General features: G+C 55.0%; 1 protein-coding gene across 3 annotated transcripts in view; it reads right to left on the reverse strand.

Annotated features, from left to right (window-relative positions):
- The window catches only part of CHCHD6 (coiled-coil-helix-coiled-coil-helix domain containing 6), a 108,746-nt gene that overhangs the window by 67,100 nt on the left and 18,515 nt on the right, over nt 1-23,131 (reverse strand). For all 3 annotated transcript variants that reach the window (XM_081526625.1, XM_081526622.1, XM_081526624.1), the window contains 3 exons: nt 21,137-21,245; nt 16,801-16,873; nt 15,196-15,340 (listed from right to left, as the gene is read on the reverse strand). In XM_081526625.1, the coding sequence (XP_081382751.1) occupies nt 15,196-15,340; nt 16,801-16,873; nt 21,137-21,245 (327 nt within the window). The remainder of the gene's footprint in view (nt 1-15,195; nt 15,341-16,800; nt 16,874-21,136; nt 21,246-23,131) is intronic.

Here is a 23,131-nt window from a genome sequence, read left to right on the forward strand (position 1 = left end):
GGAGTGAAAGAAAGCACTATAAACAACTGTATGCCAACAACTCAGGTAGTAACCTAGAAGAAATGTACAAATTCCTAGAAATACACAAATGGCTTAAACTGAGTCAAGAATAAATAGAAAATCTCAAAAGACCTATCACAAGAAAGATGTTAAAGTCAGGAATCAAAAACCTCCCACACAGAAAAGTCTAGGACCAGACAGATTCACGGGTGAATTCTACCAAACAGTAAAAGAATTAATCCCAATCCTTCCCAAACTCTTCCCAAAAATGAAAGAGAAAGCCACAACTTCTAACTTCTTGTACAAGACTAGGTAAGTCTGACGCCAAAGCCGGATAACAACATCAGAAAAAAAGATACAAGCCAATATCCCTTAAGAATATAAAGGCAAAATCCTTAACAAAATACTATTACACTCAGTAGTAAGCCAATCCCAACATCACAGTCTAAGAATTACACACCATGATCAAATGGATTTATATCAGAAATGCAAGGCTGGTTCAACATGAGAAAAAATTTTCGATAAAATACATTGCATTAATTGGATGGGGAACACATGTAAACCCATGGCTGATTCATGTCAATGTATGGCAAAAACTACTACAATACTGTAAAGTAATTAGCCCCCAACTAAAATAAATAAATTTATTTTAAAAAAAGGGAAAAAACATGTAATCATCTCAACTGATGCAGAGAAGGCATCTAAAAACCCAAAGCCTTTTTATTTTAAAAACTCTCAGAAAAGTAAGGAATAGGTGAACACTTCCATTAGTTATTAGTTCTAATAGTTACAGCTATTATTAATTCTAAGGCTATTAAAACTAATGAATTCAGCAAAATTGCAGGGTACAGGGCCAACACTCAAATATCAGCTGCATTTCCACACACTAGCAATGAACAATCCAAAAATAAAATTAAGAAAGCAATTTCATTTACAATAGCATAGAAAAGAATAAAATACCAAGTAATAAATTTAACAAGAATATGAAAGAATTATACTCTGAAAACTACAAAACATTGGTGAAATTTAAGTGAACTCAATAAATGGAAAAGCACCTGATGTTCATGGTTGCAAAGAATTAATATTGTTAAGATGTCAGAGCATGCAGGCATGCTAATTTATTTCAGTTGTGTTTAACTTCGCAACCCTATGGACTGTAGCCTGCCAGGCTCCTCTGCCCATTGGATTCTCCTGGCAAGAATACTGGACTGGATTGCCACGCCCTTCTCCAGGGGATCTTCCTGACCCAGGGACGGAACTCACGTCTTTAACGTCTCTTGCGTTGGCAGGCAGGTTCTTTACCTCTAGCACCACCTGGGAAGCCCTAAGATGTCAGTACTAACAGTTTAATGAAAACGAAAGTGAAAGTTGCTCAGTCATGTCCAACTCTTTGTGACCCCATGGACTATACTGTCCATGAAATTCTCCAGACCAGAATACTGGAGTGGGTAGCTGTTCACTTCTCTGGGAATCTTCCCAATCCAGGGGTAGAACCCAGGTCTCCCTCATTGCAGGCGGATTCTTTACCAGTTGAGCCACCAAGGAAGCCCAAGAATACTGGAGTGGGTAGTCTATCCCTTCTCCAGCAGATCTTCCTGACACAGGCATTGAACCAGGGTCTCCTGTATTGTAGGCAGATTTTTTACCAGCTGAGCTACCAGGGAACAGTTTAATAGTATCCTCCTAAACTTCACATCTATTAGAACTTTAGAATGCAGCCTTCCTTGGAAAGACGTAATTATTACGATGAAGTCACAATGGGTCAGGGTGTGTCCTAAATCCAACATGACTGGTGTCCTTACAAGAGGGAGATATGGACAAAAAGACACGGCGTGGGGGGTGGGGACAGTCATGTGAAGAGGGAAAGAGACTGAAGCCAAGCCCAGGACATTAAGGATTTCCAGTCAACACCAGGAGGTAAGAGAACGACACGGAACAGATTCTTCCTAAGATGCATCAGACTCATTATGGCCCTGAGAATCCTTCACTTGTCTATTAGGCCATCCCAGTCTGTGGTACTTTGTTACGGAAGCATTAGGACACTAATAAACCATCTAAAGCAATTCTCAAGTTCAATGCAATCCCTATCAAAATTCCAGTATTTTTCTTTCCTGTTAATGAAAAATCAACCCTTCAGTTCATATGGAATTGCAGGGGGACCAAACAGCCAAAACAATCTTGAAAAAGAAGAACAACACTGAAAGACTCACACTTTGCACTTTCACTTTCCTGCAAAGCTGCTGTAATCAAAACAGTGTGGTATTGCTGTAGGGGCAGACACAGGCCACCCGAAGAGAACTGAGAGTCCAGAAATAAACCCATATCAGTTCAGTTCAGTTCAGTCCCTCAGTCATGTCCAACTTTTTGTGACCCCATGGACTGTAGCACACCAGGCCCCCCTGTCCATCACCAACTCCCAGAGCTTGCTCAAACTCATGTCCATCAAGTCAGTGATGCCATCCAACCATCTCATCCTCCGCCATCCCCTTCTCCTCCTGCCTTCAATTTTTCCCAGCATCAGGGTCTTTCCCAATAAGTCAGTTCTTCGCATCAGGTGGCCAAAGGATTGAAGTTTCAGCTTCAGCATCAGTCCTTCCAATAAATATTCAGGACTGATTTCCTTTAGGATGGTCTGGTTGGGTCTCCTTGCAGTCCAAGGGACTCTCAAGAGTCTTCTCCAACACCACAGGTCAAAAGCATCCATTCTTCGGCGATCAGCTTTCTTTATAGTTCAACTCTCACATCCATACATGACTACCAGAAAAACGATAGCTTTGACTAGACAGACTTTTGTTGGCAAAGTAATGCCTCTGCTTTTTAATATGCTGCCTAGGTTGGTCATAGCTTTTCTTCTAAGGAGCAAGCATCTTTTAATTTCAAGGCTGCAGTTACCATCTGCAGTGATTTTGGAGCACAAAAAAATAAAGTCTGTCACTGTTTGCATTGTTTCCCCATCTGTTTGCCATGAAGTGATGGGACCAGATGCCATGATCTTCTTTTTCTGACTGTTGAGTTTTAAGCCAACTTTTTCACTCTCCTCTTTCACTTTCATCAAGAGGCTCTTTAGTTCTTCACTTTCTGCCATAAGGGTGGTGTCATCTGCATATCTGAGGTTATTGATATTTCTCCTGGAAATCTTGATTCCAGCTTGTGCTTCATCCAGCCCAGCATTTTGCATGATGTACTTTGCATATAAGATAAATAATCAGGATGACAATATATAGCCTTGACATACACCTTTCCCAGTTTGGAACCAGTCTGTTGTTCCACATCCAGTTCTAACTGTTGCTTCCTGATCTGCATATAGATTTCTCAGGAGGCAGGTCAGGTGGTTTGGTATTCCCATCTCTTGAAGAATTTTCCATAGTTTGTTGTGATCCACACAGTCAAAGGCTTTGGTGTAGTCAATAAAGCAGATGTTTTTCTGGAACTCTGGTGCTTTTTTGATGATCCAACAGATGTTGGCAATTTGATCTCCGGTTCTTCTGACTTTTCTAAATCCAGCTTGAATATCTGGAAGTTCACAGTTCACATACTGTTGAAGTCTGGCTTGGAGAATTTTGATCATTACTTTGCTAGCGTGTGAGATGAGTGCAACTGTGTGGTAGTTTGAGTATTCTTTGGCATTGCCCTTCTTTGGGATTGGAATGAAAACTGACCTTTTCCAGTCCTGTGGCCACTGCTGAGTTTTCCAAATTTGCTGGCACACTGGCATATAAACCCATATATGTGTGGCCAACTGATGCTGGGCAAAGGGGGAAAGACCATCCAATGGAGAAAGAATAGTCCCTTCAACAAATGGCACTGGGATAGCTGGATGTCCACCTGCAAAAGGATGAAGTGTTAGCCCTACCTCACACCATACAAAAAAATTAATTCATAATGGACCAAGGATCAAGACCATGAAATTCTTAAAAGAAAACACAAGAATAAATCTTCATGATCTTTTAATTGGAAATAGATTAGATGTGACACTAAAGGCATGAGCAACAAAATAAAAAATAAGTTGGACTTTGAAAATAAAAACTTTTTGTATTAAATGACATTACCAAAAAGTTATCAAACAAAACACAAAGCAGTCTGCAAATCACATATGAGTAGGAACTTATATCTAGAATATATAAAGAACTTATAATAATTTTTTAAAAATAGCATTAAAAATTGCCCAAAGTATCTAAATAGACATTCCTCTGAATAAGATATATAAATGTCTGAGTAGTGCATTAAAAGATGCTCAAAATCATTACTTATCACAGAAACGCAACTCAAACCCACAATGAAATACCATTTCACATCTAAATGGCTTTTTCAAAAAATAGGACGGCTATTTAAAAAAACAAAATGGAAACAGAAAAGGATAAATGTTGGTGAGGAAGTGGAGACATTGGAACCCTCATACATTGCTGGTAAAAATGTAAAATGGTACAGCTGCTATAGAAAACAGCATGACAATTTCATGCTCAAAGTGTTAAAAATAGAATTCCCATATGATCTAGCAATTTCACTACTGGGTACATACAGCAAGGGAACTGAAAGCACAGTCTGGGGGAGATATTTGCACACCCAGGCTCACAGCAGCAATATTCACAACAGCCAAAAGGTGGAGGCAACCAGATGTCTGTGACAGGTGGATGGATAAACAAAACAGGGTCTACACATGCAGCGGACTGTGATTCTGCCTTTAAAAGGGAGGAGATTCTGACACCTGCCTCAGTGGATGACCCTTGATGACATCACGCCCAGTGAGGCGAGCCAGTTAGGAGAGAGTAAGTCCTGTGTGCATGACTCCACTCACACACAGTCCCCTGGGCAGTCGGGTTCATAAGACACCGTGTGGAACAGGGGCTGCTAGGGCTGGGGAGAGGCGGGGCGCTCTTGGTCATGGGGACAGTGCTTCTGCATAGAAAGGTGAAAAGTTCTGTGAAGCTGTGGTGGTGACAGTTGTGCAGCAGTGTGACTCACCGCAGTGACACTGAAGTTCACATGTAAAACCATTACAATGGCAAAGTTTATGAGATATATACTTCAACACAGTAAAAGAACGATTTTAAAATGTGAAGAATGTTACGAACAGAATAGAAAAGCCCTGGCTAAAGGGCTGGAGACGGCACAGCGCACAGTCCCAAAGAGTGACCACCAACTTTTAACCCTTCTGCGAGGGGGAAGGAGCTGTAAGACAGAGACGTTTGGACCACCTCACCTCACCCGAGTAAACAAGCCTCACCCACACTTGGAGACAGGCGGCATCACATGCCCCTGAGGTCATTCACCAAGGGGAATGCAAGCTCTGAACCTGTGAGGGATGACCAGACGCACCAAATGCAGGGACACGCTAGACAAGCCCAGGCCTAGACCCTCAGCACCCCCAGTGACACGAGAGGACGCCTGGAGCCAGCGGCCATTCTACAGACGGAGGGACACTGCAGCCTGAGATGCTCAGTAGTCAGCCCTCAGGGACGCGACTGGGCCTCCCAGGAAGCCTGCACCCGGCCTCCGTGTCAGACGCAGGGCACGGTCACCTCGCCATCGTCGGGGAGGAGAATGTTCTCGTTCTCAAGAGATGAGGTCCTCGAAGATGTGGATGAGAGGACAGGACCTGCAAGGACCTCACAGGACCAGCGGTCAGCACGGCGGTCAGCACAGGGATACAGGAAGATGACCCCAGAGAGATGACCCCATCATGTGTCCCCAGAGGAATGGTACAAGCCAGGGAGAAGCTGGACGCGGGAGCTCAGCAGCAGGGCTGGGGCAGGGCATGGAGGAGCTAAGCCACTGCAGAGCCCAGAGGAAGAGCAGAAACCTCCAGAGTGCCTGAGGCCACCCCGGAAGACAAGAATGGAGCTCAGCCTTTCCAGAACTCAGCATCAGTGACGCAGCCAGGCAGAGGGTGGACGTGCTGGGAGCAGGCACCCGGCCTCAACCTGAGCAGGGTCAGCGCGGCCTCCCACTGGGGCCTCCACAGACGGCCACCTCCCCGCCCGGGCGCCACCATGCACAGCGGCTGGAGCAGCAGAGCCGAGGACAAGTCAGCCACGAACTGGCTTAACAGAGACAGGAGCTCACCTCATGCTAGAGGAAAGGCACTGCTTGGAGCGACCCCACAAGGCCCCACCCAAAAGGCCCTCCCCACACACCGCCCTCTCCCCAGCTCGCTTCCCCACAGGAGCGCCGTCACCCTGCCCTGAGCCTGCTTCCAGGCTGGATGGCCGGTCAGCAAGACGCAGTGGAACATGCTCTGATTTGCTCTGAGACATGAGATGGAGTTCAACACCACTGTGATTTGTGATGCCATTTACATAATTAAACATACAGACAGGGGTCTGGGAGGTGGGGTATGGCTAATGGAGTTACAGAGCTGCTAAAAATAGCAGGCAGCTGCCGGCTGGAGGGGACATGGGGTGGCATCTGCTGACGGGCACTGACGGCCACAGGAAGACCTGTCAACTCACCCAGGGTCTCCTCTGTTTAGCTGTGCCTTTTAATCAAGATTTTAAAGTTCCCAACAGACATGGAGCAGCAGCTGCTGGCAGCCTGTTTTACAGACGACAAACTTAAGGTTACAACAGGGCCACACAGGGCTTGTGGAAGAGGTCAGCTCGTCCTGAGCTCCAGCTCAGAAACCTGCAGACAGCCTACAGCTCTCAAAAGGCCTGACGGGGATCCACCCAAGCCAGCTTGGAAGTTGGCGTACAGCCCTGGCTGGGTCTGTGGATGCCACATACTTTCTTTCTCCTCCAGCTCCTTCTCTGCTTGTAAGTCTGAACACTTGCCAATGTGTAAAGGTTCCCATAAACCTCCACACCCAGCTTGGCACCCCCAGAGCAAGGGCGCAGGGGCCGTGTGAGCACAGGGGGCCCAGTCCTCCCAGTCAGCCGTCCTCTAAGCCCCTCAGAACAGGCTCGGGTTTCTGGCCCGTGCCCCCCGTGCGGAGTCCCTGCGGGACACCCTGTGCTCGGCAAGACCCCTGCTTCCTGCCGAGTCCTGGAGGTGCCCCTGGGCAGTGAGTGCCCCTCCGGGCCATGGGTGAGGGTGGTGACAGGGTCTGCATGTCGGGAACAACATGGCCCTGGTCTGACGGGCCCCCGGAGTCAGGACTCTTCCCAGAGGAGCCCGGCTCCTTCTCACCTCACGGTCTCTCTCCCCGACCGTCTCCAGACGGGGCAGAGCCTTTCTTTCTGGAGGCAATGTCCCCAAGTACAACTGCAATTTAATGCAGGAAATCATTAAGTACTGTCTGATTTTTTAAGGATTCTTACCCATGAGGAAATAAACAGGAGGAACAGGTAGAAGTGTGTGATCACTGGCCAGTGTGCAGGCATACGAGGACACAACCCAAACCCGTGGGACGCACTCCGGCCTCCCCTGACAGGACATGTGAGGTCTCCAGGCCCAGGTCAACAAGGGGCTGTGATGAGCTGAACCCAGGAGGCGGACGGGAGGAGGCTGCACCTAGTGAGTGCTGCATGCCCGCTCCTGCCCCCACAGACCCCCCCCATCCTCCAACCCAGAAAGCTGCCTGCTGGCTCCTTCACTTCCCCCCCGCCCCGCTCACAGGCCACCGCTCCACTTTCCAGCACACCCGCGGCCCAGGGGGGTGGGGGGACACCCTGCGACCCTGCAGGAGAACACAAACGCAGGAAAGGCATGGAGTTAACCGAGTCATGTGCTCACATGAATCCCACCTCAGAAGACAGAGCAGCGCCCCGGACCTCCACCCTCCCACCCCTGCTCTCTCCTCCCAACACCCACCGCCTGCCCCGTTCTCCGGGGGCTGCCGTGTGCTCCCCACACCCACAGGCTCGGGGCTGCCCAGCCCGTGTGGGCCTAACAGAGCAGAGGGCCCTGGGCTCACGAAAGCGCTGTGACCCAAAGGAACTGGGTGGAACACAATGTCCAGGGCCCACCACCTGTGCCCAGGCTCCCCGAGGAGGAGGGGGTAAAGAGGAGCTGCCCGCACCTGCGCCAGGATGCCAGCCGGCCAGCCCCCAGCGCCTGGGGCCCTGGTGGGGATTCTGTGGGCAAGATGATGAGCACCTTCCCCAATAGCTGGAGTGTTTGACAGAATCACCCCAGAGCCTTCAGCACCGGACCCCCGCCCGGGATTCCAGCCCACAGAGCAGCTCGGGGAGGCTGAGCATCCTGGCCACACCCGGGGGTGTCATCTGGGGCCTGGCCCACTGCAGGGCTCTGGGTGGTGGCCCCTGGAACCTCACAGAGCAGGACCGAGTATGTCCCTGCCCCACGGCCGGGGCGCCCTGCAGCAGGCAGCACCCGAGCAGGTCACAACAACGAGGCACAGGGATGCTTCACACATTTAATGAGAACAAACTCTCACACACTGAGTTTACAAATAAAAGGGACGACTGCTACTCTTTTCTTAGACTAATGGAATGTTCCATTTTTTCCCCTCAAGTCATACAAATATATCTGCATTTAATGAGACAGTTGTGCCTACCTGTCAGGACTAAATAATCAGGCTGCTAAAAAGAGAACTACAGTGACTCTAGTACAGATACACTGCAGAATCCCTGGGGAGCCTGGTGAAACTACAAGATTTCAAGGAACATGTAAGACACTTCCTGAGGCCACGTGTGTGGGCCAGCCCCAGAGATGACCCCAGCCAGCACGGCCAGCCCAGAGCCAGGACACACGCTAGGGGCTTTCAGACACGGGCAGCGGCTCAGGTCCACGGACAGGCCTGCCCCTCACTGGGCCCCAGGCCCCCAGGGGGACAGGCTGCACCAGGCAGGCTGGGAACCAGCTCTGTACAGTCCACAATTGCACAGCGCCTCCTGATAAGGTCGCTCTGCCACGCGCCAGCCAGAGTGGACCTTTCAGGGACTGGAGTCTCCTGTAACCCTTCCCCTCCTGGATGTTCGCTGGTCCCTCTGCGCCTGATGTCCACCCTGCGCTCACCCTGGTACCAAGAGCATCACTCTCCACCTCCCGAGGCTCCTTTCTCCCTGCAGACTCTCTCTCCAGACACCAGAAGACAACCACCCCTCAGACCTCCTGGTGGCCACACCCCCGTTCACTGGGAGCTCTTTACCCAGGGCCCTTCCAAGGGACAGCCTGCAAGCTGCCTCCCTTCAGTTTAGCTTCAGTTCAGCCGCTCAGTCATGTCCGACTCTTTGCAACCACATGGACTGCAGCACGCCAGGCCTCCCTGTCCATCACCAACTGCTGGAGTTTACCCAAACTCATGTCCATCGAGTCGGTGATGCCATCCAACCATCTCATCCTCTGTCTTCCCCTTCTCCTCCCACCTTCAATCTTTCCCAGCATCAGGGTCTTTTCCAATGAGTCAGCTTGTCGCATCAGGTAGACAAAGTATTAGTTTCAGCTTCAGCGTCAGTTGTTCCAATGAATATTCAGGACTGATTTCTTTTAGGATGGACTGGTTGGATCTCCTTGCAGTCCAAGGGACTCTCAAGAGTCTTCTCCAACACCACAGTTCAAAAGCATCAATTTTTTGGCGCTCAGCTTTCTTTATAGTCCAACTTGCACATCCATACATGACCACTGGAAAAACCATACCCTTGACTAGACGGACCTTTGTTGACAAAGTAATGTGTTTGCTTTTTAATATGCTGTCTAGGTTGGTCATAGCTTTTCTTCCAAGAAAGAAAGGGCTTTTAATTTCATGGCTGCAGTCACCATCTGCAGTGATTTTGGAGCCCAAGAAAATAAAGTCTGTCACTGTCTCCATTGTTTTCCCACCTATTTGCCATGAAGTAATGGGACCAGATGCCACAATCTTGGTTTTTTGAATGTTGAGTTTTAAGCCAGCTTTTTCACTCTCCTCTTTCAGTTTCATTTAGAGGCTCTTTAGTAGTTCTTTAGTCTCTTTAGTTCTTTAGTTCACTGCGGTGGCTGAAGACCGAAGACCAAATTCATGTGGAGGAATGTGGTCCCTGAGGGGAAACCTGGGGCCCAGCAGCAGTGGCACAGGCGAAAGCAATCTCCCCTGAACCCAGTCAGGGTCAGCACACAGGCTTCTACTTGGCAGCCAAGCCACTCGAAGCAGCTCACTCTGCAGAGGAGCCGCCAGTAAGAACATTCCTGGACAGGCTGGCCTCTCGTCCTGCTCCCTCCTCCGCCAGCACGAGCTCCTGGAAAGCAGCTCAGCCCAGATGGGGCTGCCGGGTGTCCCGGTCCAATGGGCACAGGGGTCTGAGTGCCTGCCATGGCCGAGCGTGGGCACAGGGGCTGAAGGGGACATGGTGCGGGCCTGACCCCGAGCCTGGAGGAGGCAGCATGCCCCTAGTACGGGGGCACCGAAGCCTGTCTCCATCCACCTGTAAACAGAGATTGAAGCCCGGGCCCACAGGATGCCACCCCGCCGGGAGCTCTCAGCCCAGGGAAGGTGCCCCTGTGAGGGCCCTGCCGCCCTGCCAGGTCTCTCGATGCCCCAGGTCCGGGGTGGCTGGGCTCCAGGTGCATGCTAGAGTGTCACGGCCCACGACGGAGAGAACCAAGCCTGCAGCCCGACTCCCTGTTCATAGGGAAGGTGGCACAGGAAGGCTCTGGGCAGTGTGCCCGTCTGCCAGAAAGAAAGGGGAGGTGGAGGAGAGGCAGGAGCTGCTGGTCTCCCTCTGGGAGAAGAAGGCCAGGCTTGATCAGGCCAAGGAGCCCAAGCTCTGTGGCGTTTACCTGGGACCTACCCGGCGGCCCGTGAGCTGGAGGCACTCCACAGCTGAGCAGAGGCCGCGGCCTTCAGGTGCGCACCTGTAGACCCCACCTCGTCAGCCTTTGGGAGAGCGCAGCAAAGCGCCCGTACCCTCAGCAGGGAAGTCCGGTTCAGAGGCCAACTGGAGGCTCCTGACAGCCGACAGTCAGTCACTCTGGGAAGGTCTTGTCGCCAATGTTGGCTGACTTCTCTGGGCCTTGGAAAACCCCAGGGTGGCCAACACCCCAGCGTCCACCCGTCCACCACAGAGAAGCCAGGAGACGCCGCCCACGGTGCCAGGCCCGGCGGAGGCACTTGCCAAGGGAAGAGCCACCTCATCCCCACCCGGCCGCCAGCAGGGAAGACCCCTGGGAGGGGGGCTGCAGACTCCTTGCTGGCCAGGAGAGCTGCGACTCTCCTGCTCTAGGAGTAAGTGGCCTGCGGACGGGAGCTTCCCACCCGGTCCCACTGCTGCTGCCCGATGGGCCGCGAGGGCCTCCTGGTGAGAATGTGGCAGAGAGAGGACCACCTCCAGGCAGCTCCGCGGAGGGGCTGGAGGGCAGCTGGCGCCCGTCCCGCTGGACACACCTGCCCCCGCCCCTCCCCTGGGCAGGACACAGGCCGAGGCTTCGCTCTCCAGGCACAGGTGCAGGGCGGGGGCCAGGTAGGGAACGGCCTCCGGAGGTCCTGTCCTCCCGCCTGGCGACTCCCTCAGCCGCCCCCACCCCAGCCAGCGTGGTCCAGGACTGCCCCCTCGTGGGCCCAGCACGCGGGACAAGAGAGGCTGCGGGACGCGGCCCGGTTCCCAAGGGCACCGGACGCTGGTGTGGCAACACCCACAGCCACCGCCCGCCGCGGTGAGGGGGTGAGAAGCAGGAGGGTGGCCAGGTTCCTCCCCACCTTCCCAGACCCACATAGGCGGGGCCGCCTGGACTCCTGGCCCCTCGAGCACAGGCAGGGCAGAGGCAGGAACTAGGGTCCCATCTGGGCCAGACTCTGCCATGAAATCTCTAGCACGGAAAGCCCTCTCCAGACCCACAAAGAAGCGAGCGTCACGAGGCATAAGGGGGGTCTCTGGGTTGGGTGGGGTAGTGGGGGCTGCAAGGAGGCAGGCCTCAAGTGTGTACCCCCCAACCCCACCGAGCTGACACGAGGGAACCATTCTGTCAGCCCAAGGAGCCAAGCACCCGAGCACCTTCTGTGCGTGATCTCAAGACTCCACAGACAACCTAGGGGCCTCCAGGGCACAACCACCGCCCCCTAAGAAAAGGGACTTCAAGAAACAAGTGGCGACCAAGGAGGACAGCCAGGATGTGGGGCTCGTCCCAGGTGTCTGGCTCCTGAGCCCAGGCTAGGCCACAACCTCCAACAGCAGCTGCTGGACACAACCGGAATTTTCAGTTCTCCGCCCTGCAGTCCCAGAGACCCCGCACAGCTCATCCCGAGGACACTCGGCCCTCAAATGCCTGACTGGGCGCGTGCACCGCGGCTCATCCTCCCAGGGGAGGACCGCCCGACCACCCTGGTCCGGACTGTCACCTGGAGGAGGCGCCATGCACAGGGCCTCCCCCTCACACACCTGCTCCCAGTCCTCACGGATGCTGGGACCCGGGACAGCGCGCTTGCCTGAGGCACGAGGGCCCACCAAGCACCGCACAGGCCCCGGGCCCTGCTGGTGGCAGCGACACACCCACCTGCCCACCCTCTGCCCCGCACACCTGTCCACTGCTGCTCAGGCCCCCTGCCCACCAGTCTTCTGTCCAGCCCACCGCAGCCTCTCAGCAGGACTCCAGCAGTCTCCTGTTGATCTCCACACTAACCTTCTGGAAACCATCCCAGGCACGACTGCATCCGGCTGCGTGCCCCCAGGCCCATAAGCCCCTCCACGTGCTGCCTTCTCCCCAGGCATGGCCCCAGCTCCCCAGCTCACTGAGCCTCTGGCCCTGGGGCCCCGGGTGTCCCCCCCCACAATGGCTCAGGTCTGCTCCCCAGAGAAGGCCTCACTGGCCTCCATCTAACGAGGTCCTGCTCCTCCTCTAAGTTCCCAACCCTCAGGCGCCTCAAGCTTCCCGGTCTGTGACCTGCTGCACGTGTACCTTCCGGGGCCTGTCCTGCTCAGCTGGCCCGCAGCCCCCGGCGGAACAGGACAGGGTGGGAGGCGGGAGGAGCTGGCAGAAAGAGGGGCACAGAAGGAGAGTTCAAAGACCAGGCAGCAGCTTCTTGTCGAGGAACCCATGGAGGAAACGTGAAGAGAGTCACCACATTTGTTGAGTCTGAGATCAAAGTGCCAATGGGTGTGAAAACCAGACCTCAGAGTTTGAGAAGCCAACTCTCATCACCAGACACCATGGCCTAAGGCTGGGCAGAGGGGATAGGGCAGCTCCAAGGGGCAGCCGCCGGGACCAGGCAACTCCTGAGGGGCCAGGGAAGACGAGGGTTGGGGGGGGCAGGCAGGACCGAGTCAGTGGGTGTGGACAGGCTGGCACGGCGCCACGTGGGGTGAACGTGGGCCCCCGAACAGAGCCAGCAGAGGCAGGAGCAGGAGCAGGGATGGAGCCAGGGGTCGGGGGCCCAGGCGCAGAGGACTCTGCGGGGTGGACGGAAGACGAGGGGAGGCGGGTGCAAGCCTCTGGGGCCTTCAGGGCCAGGCTCCCCCCACAGCTGCTCTGTGAGGTATGCAGCTCCTCTTAGAGGTATGCAGATAACAACCCTGACCGCATTCCTGAGCTGCTTACAGATGCTGAAACCTGCACCAAGGAGCCAGAAAGACTGGGGATGTTCACCCCCCGTCCCCTGCCCCCCGCTCCCCGGTGGCTCCGCCTGTGACCTCACTGTCAGTCTGTCAGAGAATTGTGCAAGAGCTGATCAAAGACCCTGAGACCCACCCCCTACCCCCACCCAACCTGGCCTTTAAAAATGCTCTCCTGAAACCCTTCCAGGAGCTGCGGGCAGGGAGGAGTTGACCCACTGTCTCCTAGTTCTGCCCTTCCTGCAATAAGCCTTTCTCTGCTCCCAACTCTAACGTTCCCGTTTGTTCCACCTCATGTGCTTCGGGTACATGAACGTGGGGTTGGGAACACGCACACAGGGGGACCACGCATCGACACGCAGCAGCTCACTGTGGCGGCCCTGCGCACAAAACAGGCCCTTAGAAGTAGGTTACAGACATTATTACCTTTCCCTGTCATTAGTTTTATGAACTTTCCCCAATAATGAGCTCAATCATTCTCTCATGTAGAAGAAGACTAAATAGCCACACTGCAGAAGCCAGAGCAAGGAGCACACTGAATGCCCGCGACACTCAGCACCCTGGACAGGGACCCTCCAGCCAGTGGCAGGCGCAGGGTCAGGGCCCCGGGGGTCAGGAGGCAGGGAGGAGAAGGGCCCAGCCAGGACCCAGGCTCCCCCGTCCCACCTGCAAGGACCCCAGGAAGGCAAGAAAACCCTCTGCCCCGCTCAGGTTCTGCTCCCATCCTTCCCCTCCTACCTAAACCCTCCAGTGCACAGCTCTGACACCATCTCCACTGAAGCAGCTGCAGCACACAACCAAGAGCAGGCGATGCCGTGGTCTCGCTCCCCTCCGCCAGAGCTCCCACGGTGCCCTGCTCCCCTCCGCCGGAGCTCTGATGGTGCCTCTCTGCATCTGCTCAGGCCGAGCCACTGCCCGACCTCCAGCCGAAGCCCAGGCACCCGGAGGTGCAGGAGGCGGCAGCCACACAGCCTCCCAGAGGCGCTTCTCCAAGTTGGCACCCCTGACACAGCCCCAGGCCGGCCCCCACTCCCCCAGCACTGCACGTCCCGGGTCAGGCATGACTGGCTACCCTGGGCCCTGCGCCCAGACCCTGTCTGGACCGAAGCAGGGAAAGTGGCTGCCGGAATCCCACCTGGGGATGTGCAACAGGAAGCAGTAAGCTCCCAAAGGGAGTGGGGCCTCCAGGTGCACTAGGAAGTGGACAGTGACCAGTGGAGAGCGGGGCCTCACAGTGAGTCAAGGACGCCTGCAGAGAGAAGGCAGCCTCGGCCCCAGGAGCTCTGCCTGCTGGCAGAAGGCACCATCCACCCAGACGTCCAGGGGAGTCTTCACTCTAAAGCTGCCCTTCATGGAAAGAAACCCACACCTGCGCTGGAGGCGGGAGGCCCCTCCCCATGGTGGGTCTCCTCTGGGGACGCCTGGGGGCGGGGCAGGAGGGAAGCTGTGAACCCCTTGTGCTATGATGCCCATGATCCAGGTGAGAGTCCACACCCGCAGGCTGCAATGTTCACCAGGTCTCCGTCCCCGTTGTCAACATTTCTGCTCCGTCCAAACTGATGAACCCTGTGCATCCTGGCCAGGCCCTTCCCTCCTGGCTGTTGGGCTGCCTGCCCCCCGCCTGTCTCCACTGTGACAAAGCCCAGGCTACAGGACCCCGGCTCCCAGTCCCTAGAAAGACACCCTCACCACAGAGAAGCTGTGATAGGGTCCAGGGCCCAACCGCCACTCCCTGGACCAGCGGAGCCAGGAGGGCTGCCTGGGGACCCGCACTCACCAGCTGGGCCAACTGCTGCTTCTCCTGGTCCACACTGCCCTCCTCATGCCGCCGGGTCACGCTCCGGGGCTTCGCAGCTGCCTCTCTCTCTGTCGTGGCCACACGGACCAGCTCGTCCTGGACCACAGCCTGCTCCCAGTCACACCTTGGCCAGAGGAGAGATGGAGACACAGATGCAGGCGCAGCTCACGCAGCTGCTGGGGCCAGGGACGTGAGGGCCAGCAGGACGCCGTGGCCGCCAGAGAGGGTCAGGCACCAGTGACGGTCCCCAGGGGGCTGAGGGGACACTGCCCCGCATCCTCAGCCAGCTGAGGAGCCGGAGACCCAATGCTCAATGAGAGAGCCGCAAGGCAGGGGTCCAACCTCACCATCCGAGGCCCCTCAGAAACAGGCTGGGGACAGCCCACCTCCCGCCCCACCAGAGGGCTGCAGGGTCAGGAGTGGCGGCCTTGGTTCTGAGTGTTCAACATTCCGTCCTGAATGCATCCCTCCCCTTGGACCTGTCTCTAGTCTCCCTAGTAAAATCATCCTAGAGAAAGAAAAAAGTGGCTGAGACGGTCTTAGAAATGCACTTTATCGGGGAGTAAACAACTCAGAGTGAAAAAGGCTGTGGCAGGTCAGCCCTGGGGGCATGGCGGGGGTGAGGCCCTCAGTATCACACTCTCTGCCACCTCATGGCCCCAGGACCGAGGACCAGACATGGTGCCTTTAGCACTAAAAATGCTCACAAGGCAGGTGTGACAAATGGAAGATAATTAGAAGACTGGGTAAAAAGAGCAAGACAACAAAATTTAACACAACTTTGAAAAATATAAGACTAAATTAGAGGAAAAAAGACATTTGAAAGAAATAGTCCAAAATGTTAATATGGGATGATGAATTTCCGGTGATCCTTTCATTTCATATATATCCTAAGTCTTCATTAGCATGTGTTACTTGAACATTTTTTAAAATGCTTAAAAGCATTTTTTTTAAAAAAAAGATTCTGGTTAATTGTTTGGAGGAGGCCTCTGGGGATTAGGGACTGGACACTCTCAGAAGGTGGGTCCTGACCTGAGATCACAGGACGGACACAGTTGTGCTGACCTGCAGAGGGGGCTGGCCAGCATGGCTGACCTGGGCCCCCCGCCCCCCGAGGGTACCTGCCTGCATCCCAGTTACAGAGGCACAGCCTTCCGGCTAAAGACGAGTCCCTCAGTACCAGTCGAGGGCTCGCTGAGCCACACTGCGAGGACCCCACACCAGCCCTGAGGACCCCGAGGCCTGGAGACAGGGTGCGCCCGGGGCCTCCGCCGCTGCCTACTAGCCCTGCCCCGGCCAGAGAGCTCGTCAGGCTGAGGCCTGCGCTGGGGAGGCACCCACACCGGAGCCAGGCCACGAGCGAGCTCCTCCAAACACAGCTGCACACACCCACAAGGCCACGGAGCCCCACCCTCCCACACCCGGAATCTCCTTGCCGTCACACGAGGACAAGCGCCACCTAAACCGCAGGCCTGGCATCCCACCGACGTAGGCAACAGCGGCACCAGACCCCCTAGTCTCTGGGCAAGGAGAAGGCACCTGGTGGGGAAGGCATAGGCCCGGGCGAGCGGGCCCCCAGCATACCTCTCAAGGCGATCCACCTGCACCCTCGGGGGCCCCCGGCCACTGCCACACTCCGGCCTGGGCGGTTTCGAGTCTGTAGAGGTGGAGAAGAAAAGGTCAGCAGCAACCCATGGCCGGAGGGAGGCACAGCATCACCCGGAGGGGCATGGAGGGGACTGTGGATGGACGTGGTCACGGTGGTCACCCAGGAGGGGGCCCGGGAGGACACCCCCGGATGGACGTGGTCACGGTGGTCACCCAGGAGGGGGCCGGGAGGGGACTGTGGATGGACGTGGTCACGGTGGTCACCCAGGAGGAGGCCGGGAGGGGACCGTGGATGGACGTGGTCACGGTGGTCACCCAGGAGGGGGCCGAGAGGGGACTGTGGATGGACGTGGTCACGGTGGTCACCCAGGAGGGGGCTGTGGATGGACGTGGTCACGCAGGAGGGGGCTGGGAAGGGACTGTGGATGGACGTGGTCACGGTAGTCCCCCAGAAGGGGGCCGGGAGGGGACTGCGGATGGACGTGGTCATGGTGGTCACCCAGGAGGGGGCCTGGGAGGATGCCCCCTGGATGGACGTGGTCACGGTGGTCACCCAGGAAGGGGCCGGGAGGGGACTGCGGATGGACGTGGTCACGGTGGTCACCCAGGAGGGGGCCCGGGAGGACGCCCCCTGGATGGACGTGGTCACGGTGGTCACCCAGGAGGGGGCTGGGAGGGGACTGTGGATGGACATGGTCACGGTGGTCACCCAGGAGGCGGCCGGGAGGGGACTGTGGATGGACGTGGTCATGGTGGTCACCCAGGAGGGGGTCTGGGAGGATTGCCCCTGGATGGAGTGGTCACGGTGATCACCTAGGAGGGGGCCCGGGAGGGGACTGTGGGTGGACGTGATCACGGCAGTCACCCAGGAGGGGGCCTGGGAGGACGCCCTCTGGATGGACGTGGTCACGGTGGTCACCCAGGAGGGGGTCCGGGAGGATGCCCCCTGGATGGACGTGGTCACGGTGGTCACCCAGGAGGGGGTCTGGGAGGATTGCCCCTGGATGGACATGGTCACGGTGATCACCTAGGAGGGGGCCCAGGAGGGGACTGTGGGTGGACGTGATCACGGCAGTCACCCAGGAGGGGGCCTGGGAGGACGCCCTCTGGATGGACGTGGTTACGGTGGTCACCCAGGAGCGGGCCCGGGAGGACGCCCCCTGGATGGATGTGGTCACGGTGGTCACCCAGGAGGGGGCCTGGGAGGCCACCCCCTGGGTGGACATACCCTGGGCCAATGCTGAACACAGTTCTGCCCTGCTGTCAGGAGGGAGGTGCCCCAAAGGGCCCTGGGCATGTCCTGCACAGACAGGGTGGGGAGTCGCTGGGCAGTGTGGACGCCTGAGTGCAGTGACCGACACCCCCTCCTACATCTCGGCTGCTGGAACCCAGGCACCCTCCCCAGGAGGCCAGCCAGCCGAGGGAAGCTCCCCGTCTCCACACTGAGAGGTCAGCGGGGGCTTAGCCTGTGTCTCTTGGGCCCCTTCTCTAGGGCTCTGACCTGAACATGGCCAGCACCCCCGGGAAGGAAGTCTGTGCGTCATTCCACCTGCGTCACCTCGAGTGTGACAGCACTTCAGGCTGTCACAGGAGGCCTTCCTTCCTGCAGCAAGAACCCAGGGATCTCCAAGCAAACCCGTCTACTCTCCTCTTCCACCACATGCTGACAGTGAGGTTCTGCTCCCCCCGTGACCCCAGCTTCAGTGTCCCCACATGGCAGAGACTTTGGCCAACGTCTCTGCCCCCTCACGGGCGTCCACGCTCAGCCACGTGGGCCACAGGAGACCCGGCAGGAGAACCAGGCTTTGGGAGGAAGGTGGGGAGGTGGGTGCTGCTCCCAAGACCTTCACAGATGCCAACCGCAGAGCTGGGGGCTCAGGCCCTCGGGAAGGGCCCCTGGGGCAGCACCCCACTGGGCACACACCTCTCCAGAGGGCCGGGCAGGCGAGCTGGAGGTCCTCGCCAGGAGCACGCAGGAGGCACTGCTGCCCGGTGGGGGTCTGACGGAATGCTCCCTGGACTTAGCGACTGACTTACAACAGCTCTCCTGAGGTAAGATTTACCACATTTTTGCTTTCTACATAGTTTTCCTTTCTCATGACTACAAAAGTAACATGTGCACCCACTGTAGAGCCCGTGGCCAGACCCCTCTGGCCAAGTTCCACGGCATCGTGCCGGTCCTGCCGCTAGTGATGCCACGAGCGAGCCAATCGTCTGAGGGGCTGGGCCCTGGTCATGGATGTGACCATCTCTGCACGTTTCCCTGCAGCCATCAGAGGGCTCCACGGCCCTTCGCAGGTGAACACTGCTCCTACTTACCTAGTTTCTCACTCATTCTTCGTTCATTTTTTCTAAACTGTCTCTAATTTTACAGTCATATTTCCCACACTTCTTCATTTAAAGTTTGCTCATATTTCGACCTCTGACTTCCTGACATGCACCTGGGGTATGGTGTGACTTAAGGGTTTAATTTTAACTTCTTTTTCTATTTAGAAAAATTAAAGTAAGAAACTTTATAAAGAAAATTATAAAGAAATTTGGAAATAATAAATTTTTATAAATTAAAAATAAAAGTTTAATTTTAACTTCTCTTAACTTTCTTTATCAGTAAAGCAAAAGCAAACACTGCTTTTGAAAGTAAAAGCAGGGACTTCCCAGGCGGTGCAGGGTTTAAGAATCCGCCTTGCAATGCAGGGAACGCAGGTTCGATTCCAGACACCACGACTCCTGGGCCTGAGCACCACAAGCAGAGAGGCCGTGCACAGCAAGGAAAGATCCCAGACGACCCAACGAAGGTCTCACGGGCTGCAACTAAGACCTGGTGCAGCCAAATAAATAAATATCTTACAACATATAATAAAAAAGAATCCTAAAATCAGCCCATTTCAGGGCAGTCCATGCACACCGACGATTCTCCAGCTTTCAGAAAGTCAAAACTCATTCACCGTCAAACATCAAAATACTTTTGTTAAACCAAAACCACATAATTTTTTTTGGTCATGTAGCATGGCTTTCCGGATCTTAGTTCCCCAACTAGGGACTGAACCCACGTCCCCTGCAGTGGAAGCTCGGAGCCCCAACCATTGGACTGCCAGGGAAGTCCCTAAGGGGTATCGGGAGCCCCAAGGCAAACAGTACAGGGGACGGGGTGTCATGAGGCCCGGCCAGCAGCGCAGGCCGCCACACCAGGGGACCTGAGGTGAGCAGAGGCCCCCAGCCCCCGTCCCTGCACTTCACATTCCAGAGACAGGAAACCACTCACGGGTCCTCAAGCTGGTGAGGCTGCGCTGCGTCTGAGCCGCTGCCTGAGCTGCCACCAAGCCTGAGCCCCCGCCACCCCATCCGCAGGGCTGTACCTCAAAGTTCAGTTCCCGTGCCAGCTCCCTGGAGCCCCCGAGTAACAAGCCCTCTGCTCGCTGTGCCACCGGGCCCTGATGGCGCTGGAGTCCCGCGGGCACCTGACACCGTACCTGGCAGGGTCACACAATCAGCTCCCGACAGGCTGGGCCTGCCTGCCGGGAGGGTTCCTGTCCCTGCCTCCGTGTCCCAGCACAGGGCTCACGACCACAGAGCCAGCAAGCAGGTTACGCCGAGTAGACAGGAGGGAGCAGCCCCCTGCGAGCTGGCACCCCAGCAGGGCACATCAGGGGAGAAGGCAGCTCCATTGTGAGGCTGGGTTCCTCCAGCCTTTCGATGTAAAGCATGCATGTCCCGTCGCAGTGGGGGACCCAGATCCTCACCAAGCTCTGTATTTAACCAGCTGCCACAAGGACTTCTCCAGTCTGTAACATCTTAACACTTGGCACTACCCTTTCTCCACTCTTAAATGTGCTCATTCCTTTGTGTTTGCTAACAGAAATTACTTTGAGAAAAGCACAGGCTTTTCCTCCTGTGACAGACACACCAGTGGGGAACAAAGGCCCTTCCTGCCTGGTGCAGGCGGCTCCGGGAGGGCTGGGGGGACCCCGGGGGTGGGGTGGCGGCCCTCCCGGAGCCCAGCGCGACCATCCCAGGAGCAGTGCCAGGACCCCAGGGCGAAGGGCAGGTCATAGCTCTGAGGACACCAAGGTCACCCCATCACTGCTTCCTCCCGTGCAGAGAGGCTGGCACAGCGGGGAACGCAGCCCTAGAATCAGTGGTGGTCATGGAGGCTCTGAGGACACTGCTGTCCTTGAACAGGTGCACGCCCCACGCAGGTCCCTCACTCCTGGGAAGGGCTTCCTGCATGCACTACCCAGGGCTCAGGGGTGCTGTCTCCAGGAGGAACTCTCCACCCAACCCCCACCCAGACCCACCGCCCGCCCTGGCCTACCTTTCTCCCGGCCTCCAGCAGAGCCAAGGGCAACAGCTGGAGGGGTCAGCGGCCCGGCTCTGGGTGGCTGGCCAGGATCCTTCATGCGATTGACCACGTTTTCAGACAGCTGTGGTAAGGATTGAGGGGAATGGTTAGATTACAGAACCCTGCAGAAGTGAAGATGCCCCTCACCCACACCCCGAATTTCTGAGCAGACCACCTCCTCAAGACCAACTCCCATAAGGTACTGAATACCACACAGAACCGCTCGTGCAGCCCGGCACCCACCAGGCGAACGCCACACCGGGTCTGAGCTCCTCGTGCTGGCTTCCCGGCTGCACCCACTGGCCACATACTCAGGGCACCCTGAGCTCCCCGCTTCTCACCTGCCCTGACACCAGCACCCCACCCTGAACAGGTGCACGTCTCTACCTGTGTCCACCCCACCCTTCTCTGGGGGCGTCCAGGGTCCTGCCATGGACAGCACCAAGTTAAGGACCTTCTCTCCCACCCCACTGATTAAGGTCAAACCTGAATGGTCTAGTGGTTTTCCCTACTTCCTTCAACTTAAGTCTGAATTTGGCAATAAGGAGTTCATGATCTGAGCCATAGTCAGCTCCCCGTCTTGTTTTTGCTGACTGTACAGACCTTCTCCATCTTAGGCTACATAGAATATAATCAATCTGATTTCAGTATTGACCATCTGGTGATGTCCATGTGTAGAGCCTTCTCTTGTGTTATTGGAAGAGGGTGTTTGCTATGACCAGTGTGTTCTCTTGGCAAAACTCTATTAGCCGTTGCCCTGCTTCATTCTGTACTTCAAGGCCAAATTTGCCTGTTACTCCAGGTGTTTCTCAACTTCCTACTTTTGCATTCCAGTCCCCTATAATGAAAAGGACAGCTTTTTTGGTGTTAGCTCTAGAAGGTCTTGTAGGTCATGATAGAACTGTTCAACTTCAGCTTCTTTAGCATTACTGGTCAGGGCATAGGCTTGGATTACCGTGATATTGAATGGTTTACCTTGGAAACGAACAGAGATCATTCTGTCGTTTTTGAGATTGCATCCAAGTACTGCATTTCAGACTCTTTTGTTGACCATGATGGCTACTCCATTTCTTCTAAGGGATTTTTGGCCACAGTAGTAGATATAATGGTCATCTGAATTAAATTAGTCCATTCTGGTCCATTTTAGTTCACTGATTCCTAAAATGTTGAAATTCACTCTTGCCATCTCTTATTTAACCACTTGCAATTTACCTTGATTCGTGGGCCTAACATTCCAGGTTCCTATACAATATTGCTCTTTACAGCATCTGACTTTACTTCCATCACCAGTCACATTCACAACTGGGCACTGTTTTCACTTTGGCTCCGTCTCTTCATTCTTTTTGGAGTTATTTCTCCACTGATCTCCAGTAGCATATTGGGCACCTAGCGACCTGGGGAGTTCATCTTTCAGTTGTTGGGAGCCGATCTGGAACTACTGCCGGGTGACAAAGTCACGGCACCAATCAAGAAGAAACTGCAAAGCGGTTTCTCTCCAGGATCGGAAACTTTGCTCCTTCCTGTTTCTATGCTTCTGTTGTAGCTAGCTGTGTTTCTTTCTTTCTGTTGGGAGCCGTTCTGGATCTATTGCCGGATGACAAAGTCACGGCACCAATCAAGAAGAAACTGCAAAGCGGTTTCTCGCCAGGATCGGAACCTTCCCTCCTTCCTGTTTCTATGCTTTTGTTGTGGCTAACTCTGTTTCATTCTTTGATGGCTGGAGTTGTAGGGGCTTCCATGATGAGATCATGAGAGTTCAATAAAAAGAAAAATGATCCCTTGCCCCAGAGAAACATTCCAAAAATGATTAAATCTACTGAGGCCCCTGACTGGTGGGTCCCTAACATTCAGCCAGGGAATAAGGTCATGATCATTTGGAAAACAAGCCCTAAGCCTATTGTGACCTGGCCTCATGAGGAAATTGTTATTGATGACTGGAAAACTTGGGTCATGTATCAGGGAAAGTTA

This window comes from Giraffa tippelskirchi, chromosome 9, assembly GCF_054371585.1.
Source record: "Giraffa tippelskirchi isolate mGirTip1 chromosome 9, T2T-mGirTip1v1.2.pri, whole genome shotgun sequence".
Classification (NCBI taxonomy): domain Eukaryota; kingdom Metazoa; phylum Chordata; class Mammalia; order Artiodactyla; family Giraffidae; genus Giraffa; species Giraffa tippelskirchi.